This window comes from Lithobates pipiens, unplaced genomic scaffold (genome assembly GCF_037356315.1).
Source record: "Lithobates pipiens isolate NorthernLeopardFrog02 unplaced genomic scaffold, aLitPip1_a1.2 Scaffold_22, whole genome shotgun sequence".
Taxonomy (NCBI): Eukaryota; Metazoa; Chordata; class Amphibia; order Anura; family Ranidae; genus Lithobates; species Lithobates pipiens.
In genome coordinates this window covers 5,838,205-5,844,763 of record NW_027507784.1, presented here as the reverse complement: position 1 = coordinate 5,844,763, position 6,559 = coordinate 5,838,205, and the positions used below count along the sequence as shown (strand labels likewise).

Below are 6,559 nucleotides of genomic sequence, written 5' to 3'. Positions count from 1 at the left end.
CAAGTGTAAGGACCATTCTTCCCACTGACCACAAGTGTGAGGACCATTCTTCCCAATGACCACAAGTGTGAGGACCATTTTTCCCAATGACCACAAGTGTAAGGACCATTCTTCCCAATGACCACAAGTGTAAGGACCATTCTTCCCAATGACCACAAGTGTAAGGACCATTCTTCCCACTGACCACAAGTGTAAGGACCATTCTTCCCAATGACCACAAGTGTGAGGACCATTCTTCCCAATGACCACAAGTGTAAGGACCATTCTTCCCACTGACCACAAGTGTAAGGACCATTCTTCCCAATGACCACAAGTGTGAGGACCATTTTTCCCAATGACCATCACACTAATGTATCATGAGTTGTAGATTTCTAATTTTCAGCAGGGGGTTCCCCGAGACCGGAGAACTATTTCAAGGGTTCCTCTGTGTTGAAAAGGTTGAGAAAGGCTGGTCTAAACAGTCCCAACACCAGGTGGAATTGATGGTTTTGTCATTTGTTGGTCTTCATACAATATCGGTGCGATTTTGCATGAAGACGCGTGGATTGAATTAAAAAATTATCAATTCCACCTGGTGTTGGGACTGTTTAGAGCAGTCTTTCTCAACCTTTTCCACACAGATGAACCCTTGAAATAGTTCTCCGGTCTCGGGGAACCCCCTGCTGAAAATAAGGAATCTACAACTCATGATACATTAGTGCAGTGTTTCTCAAATCCAGTCCTCAGGCCCCCCCAACAGGTCATGTTTTCAGGATTTCCCTCAGATGAAACGGCTGTGGTAATTGCTAAGGCAGTGAAACTGATCAAATCACCTGTGAAAAATAATGGAAAACCTGAAAACATGACCTGTTGGGGGGGCCTGAGGACTGGATTTGAGAAACACTGCATTAGTGTGATGGTCAGTGGGAAGAATGGTCCTTACACTTGTGGTCAGTGGGAAGAATGGTCCTTACACTTGTGGTCATTGGGAAGAATGGTCCTTACACTTGTGGTCATTGGGAAGAACGGTCCTTACACTTGTGGTCAGTGGGAAGAATGGTCCTTACACTTGTGGTCAGTGGGAAGAATGGTCCTTACACTTGTGGTCAGTGGGAAGAATGGTCCTTACACTTGTGGTCAGTGGGAAGAATGGTCCTTACACTTGTGGTCATTGGGAAGAATGGTCCTTACACTTGTGGTCATTGGGAAGAACGGTCCTTACACTTGTGGTCAGTGGGAAGAATGGTCCTTACACTTGTGGTCAGTGGGAAGAACGGTCCTTACACTTGTGGTCATTGGGAAGAATGGTCCTTACACTTGTGGTCATTGGGAAGAATTACCTCCTTGCAGATAGCTAAAAAGATCAATGGTGTCGGTGAGAACTTATCCGAGAGGCAGAAATGGCTCAATGCTGAAGGAACCCCTACAACCTCTGGAGGAACCCTGGTTGAAAATCACTGGTTTCGAAGATACACAGACATTTATTTATGCACAAAAATTATTATTATTTTTTTTATTTTTTTTAATAGTTGTGGTTTTGTGTTAAGCGTCTTACTTTCTTTTTTGGTTCCACATTTGGGGAAATGCATTCTAGAATTCAAGAATTCAGTAATGATTCTAAAATGTATTACTTAACATACAGTAATTGCTGAATTGTAAATTTGTCAAAATAATAAATTGTATAAATCCTAAAGTTTTGTCTACAATCGGTAAACAAACTAAGTGTTTTCCCTCTATTGTTACAGGATAAAATTAATTAATTAAAATTAATTAATTAATTAATTAATTAATTAATTAATTAATAATTAATGTATTGTAGTACTTTTTTTTAATTTGCATTGTATTTTTCATCTTTTAGGATTTATTAAATGAAAAGAATTAAACAGAAAGCAAATATATAGAATTCATTGATAGGCATGCATGTCTTACCTTCTGCATTTCATGGCCACGTATAGAATTACAGCCGTTCAGCTCGGGGCTCTCTGTATATTGTATGTGAAGTCAGCCATTAGTTCTCTCCAGCTCAGTGTTAAATGATTTGCATTTATTCAAAATCAGTTTACTGGAAGTAATGACCTTTTACAACAGTTGATGAAAATGTTAATGGTGGCCAGTAAGCTTTGACATCTGCTCGCGATGGGTGTGCTCTTCGGGAGTCATTTACATTTGGCAATGAAGAGTAAACAACATGAGGATCTACAAGTCGGGTGGAACATTTCTCTGAAGGAGACACAATCGTTCACACCAAAAATCCAGAGGCACCTCGAGGACGCTAGATCTTGTGTTTCACCAGAAGACGATGGACGTCCCGGATTCTGTGGTTTGCCTTGGTGTCCTGGCATTGGAGGCCACAGTTGGCTTGTGTTCCAATGCCTTTATAATATTTTCTCTGACCTTTTCTGGCTTTAAAAGGACTAATATTGCTCCGTGCAACTATATCCTTATTGCCTTGAATGTTTCCACCATGTGCTACACAATCTCAATGTTTTTAAACGTTCTGGTGTACTTATACGGGCCGTCCTTTAATTTTACTTATGTCTCAAGTGTCCTAAGCTATCTGACTATTATCAGCATCACCTCCAGCTCTTGGCTCACGGCGGATCTGTGCCTCTTCTATTTTATAAAAATCCTTCAGATCCAATCCAGATTCCTCACGTGGATGAAGATGAAGATTGACAGAATGATACCTTTGTTGATATTAATTGTTGAAATCCTTTCTCTGTTGGAGAGTTTCATAGTATCATATATCTTCAATCAGGACTTACCCAGAAACTCAACCATCGCTGCCACCGAGGCCACCTCAGAACATTACAGACTGAGGCTGAAATTCAGGAGTGTTATGCTGGCGATGGCTTCCCCACCATTCCTGATCGCTATCATGGCAACAGCTACCAGTGCCGTATCTCTGAAACTCCATAGTCATCGTATGGAGGCAAACATGGGTCACACCAGTGGGAAAGACTACCGGAGTGCAGTTCAAACCATGGCTTGTCTAGTAGTTTTCTACGCCTTGATTGGCCTTGTCATGATTATATTTGGGCAAGAATTCATTGAAGATCAAACCTGGGGATACTGGATATGTTTGATGATACTTACGGCTTTTTCAATGGTTCAATCCGGTCTCCTTATTAATGGTAACCCCAAACTCAAAGAAGCTTTTTATAAAATGTTCCACCACTGAAACAAACAAAAAAAAGTTCTCCTGCCTGTACGCTGTTGTGTAACACAATCCAATAGGTGTCTTCTCCCCCATCCACCATATGCTTTGCTTGAAAACTTCAATACATTCGGGAACTTCTGCCCAATACGTGAAGGACACTCTAACCTCATCATGAACAATGCAGGACCATTCATAAACACTGGTCTGCCATTGTATGTGATGACTTTAGCAACAGGGGAGACGGTGCAGGTAAGATAGAAAGTGGCGTCTTATGTTTTTTGGAATTGCTAGCAGTTGTAGTTCTTCTGACGTTGGTTATAATCTTAAGATTTCGTTATGTAACTAATCTAAAGACAACATCTTCTAATCTGTTATCTCCATATTACGCGTGTGCATGTATCTGACAGACGAGGCCTCTCTATATTAAAGAGGAAGTAAACCCTGACGCAGCTGCCCAGCACTCAGTGACAATGGTGGTGGACTTGTCTGGAAATGAGCAGATGAGTAAAGCCCGGAGTGGGATGCAGGCTAATGGAGGGCTGACACGACGGGGTAGCAGAGTAAACCAGCAAGGCAGGAGTTAATAATCAGGGGGTGGTACGGGCTAGCTTTTGGGGGTGGCTTGGTAATTCATGCGGGGAGCAGGCATGTACTGGCCATTGGGACTACCGGGAGGTTCCCGGTGGGCTGATGGCTCAGTGGGCCACTCTGATGTAAGGGGGCTGGTGATGGGACACTCTGGTGTAAGGGGGCTGGTGATGGGCCACTCTGATGTAAGGGGGCTGGTGATGGGCCACTCTGATGTAAGGGGGCTGGTGATGGGCCACTCTGATGTAAGGGGGTGCTCATGGGACACTCTGATGTAAGGGGGTGCTCATGGGACACTCTGATGTAAGGGGATGCTGATGGGACACTCTGATGTAAGGGGGTGCTGATGGGACACTCTGATGTAAGGGGGCTGGTAATGGGACACTCTGTTGTAAGGAGTGCTGATGGGACACTATGTTGTAAGGGGACTGGTGATGGGACATTATGTTGTAAGGGGACTGGTGATGGGACACTCTGATGTAAGGGGCTGCTGATGGGACACTCAAAATGTAAGTGGGCCGCTCTGAGTGAAGTCCAGGGCCAAATTTCTGTCCCAGTCCAGCCCTGGCGGGGAGGGTGGGGTATCATGAGTGTATCAATGAGTATATATATGAGGGATTGTAAGGTCATTCCCTTGTCACCGGAAGAAGAAGCAGGTCCCACCCTCCCGCCCTTAATTTTGTTTTTGTTGAATTTGGATGGGGTGGCGGTTGGGGATCTTTGGAGGCATTAGGAATTAAGAGCAACGTGACAGAAGTGAGGAACCATCTTGGTACGTGATCCTTGGATGATGCCAGTTAACCGTGGTTTAACTGGCATCGGGCAATGGGTATCAGCGTGTAAAGGTTGAGTAGAGTCGTCCGAGTCGGAGCGTCTGTGACTGGGGACCTGGTGTGGACACGCTGATATGGTGATAGGTTTTGGTTAGTGCCTCCAAAGATTCCCAACAGTGGTTAAATGTATCTTGTTTTGTGTTAATAAAGGTTATGGTTTGAAATGTTTAATAAAATGGCAGGTGTGGCCAATTTACTCCAATACAGGTGTGGTCTGGTTACTTATAGGTTATAAGTGGGGGGGGGGGGGGGTGTAATATTAAGAGGTAATCTATAGGTTTGCATAGGCTATACCATAGTCATGTAATTTGCCTCACTTGTCTGAATCATAAAGCACGCCTTATGTTAGGATTTAACAGCTCTTAAAGAGGAAGTAAACCCTAATGGGAGTTACTTCCTCTTTCCTTCCCTGCAAAGGTAAAGCATAATGGACTACTATGCATCGCATCGCATCGCATCGCATCGCATAGTAGTCCATTATGTGTCACTTACCTGACACAGGAGCCAGCGAAGTCACCGCTGTCCCCTGTAGTCCGGAGCGTCCATCTTCTCAGTGGGTCTCCTGCTCCGTCGCTGTCATTCGGCGAAGCCACGATGACGTCGCTCCCGCGCATGCGCACAGGAGCCGCCACTCAATGCATATCGCCCTTGACCGTGGCGCGCTCAGTGCCGTAGACAGCGGAGCCTGTCTTTCGGCAAATATCTCTTAAACCATGTAGGTTTAGGAGATATTTCTTGGACCTACAGGTAAGCCTTAATCTAGTCTTACCTGTAGGTCAAAGTGTATTGTAAGGGTTTACAAGCACTTTAACACTTGTGTATGTGGAATACCTTTTACAATCAATGTAATGTAAGTGTCTATGTTGAGTTATAGGACCTCAAGAACCAATCGTAGACCCCTCTGTTAAGCCAAGGAGGGTTCCTTGGCCTAGCAGATGTCATTTCAATACCAAGAGACCAATTTGTTTCTAATATAGATTGCTGTTTGCTCACCATGTAGAGAACTGTGTATCATGTAAATGATGCTCTTGTATAAATGCATGGACTCAAAGCCATTGTATGGAGAGCAATTATCCTTCAAAGCTTCTCTCGTGATGCTACTGTATGTTGTTCAACATGCTAAAGAATAAAACAAGTCAGCCGACATCATCCTGGGCTGAGCTTATAAAAAAAGAGCCTCTGCGTCATATGTGATTGACAATAACAGTACACCTGATCATTTTTTACAATAGATTATTGTTTTGAGATACTTGTATATAAATTTGCATACATGAACACGCAGGTTATTACGCCTTAAAATACACTATATTACCAAAAGTATTGGGACACCTGCCTTTACACACACATGAACTTTAACCACTTGCCTACTGGGCACTTAAAGCCCCCCTCCTGCCCAGACCAATTTTCAGCTTTCGGTGCTCTCACACTTTGAATGACAATTACTCAGTCATGCAGCACTGTACCCAAATAAATTTTTTGTCCTTTTTTTCCCACAAATAGAGCTTTCTTTTGTTGGTATTTGATCACCTCTGGGGGCTTTTATTTTTTGCGCTATAAATGAAAAAGACTGAAATTTTTGAAAAAAAACAAAATTTTCTTTGTTTCTGTGATAAAATTATGCAAATTATTAATTTTTCTTCATAAATTTTGGCCATAATTTATACTGCTACATATCTTTGGTAAAAATAACCCAAATTAGTGGATATTATTTGGTCTTTGTGAAAGTTAGAGAGTCTACAAGCTGTGGTGCAAATCATACAAAATTGATCACATCTGATGTACTGGTGGCCGATCTCATTTCTTGTGACCCGAACAAGTCAGGAAAGTACAAATACCCCCCAAATGACCCCTTTTTGGAAAGTAGACATTCCAAGGTATTTAGTAAGAGGCATAGTGAGGTTTTTGGTGTTGTCATTTTTTCCCACAATTCTTAGCAAAATGAAGATTGTTTTTTTTTTTTGTTTTTTTTTACCCACAAAATTGTCATTGTAATAGGTTA

The 6,559-nt window shown here is 42.6% G+C and overlaps 1 protein-coding gene across 1 annotated transcript; it reads left to right on the top strand.

Moving 5' to 3' along the window:
* Nucleotides 1–2,278: 2,278 nt before the first annotated feature.
* LOC143925266 (taste receptor type 2 member 9-like) lies at nucleotides 2,279–3,160 on the top strand. The gene has a single exon (XM_077449856.1). The coding sequence runs from the start codon at nucleotides 2,279–2,281 to the stop codon at nucleotides 3,158–3,160; it is 882 nt and encodes a 293-aa protein (XP_077305982.1).
* Nucleotides 3,161–6,559: the final 3,399 nt, after the last annotated feature.

What these genes read in the sequence shown, in the direction of transcription:
- LOC143925266 (XM_077449856.1), top strand. Translation starts at nt 2,279, where the DNA reads ATGGACGTCCCGGATTCTGTGGTTTGCCTTGGTGTCCTGGCATTGGAG.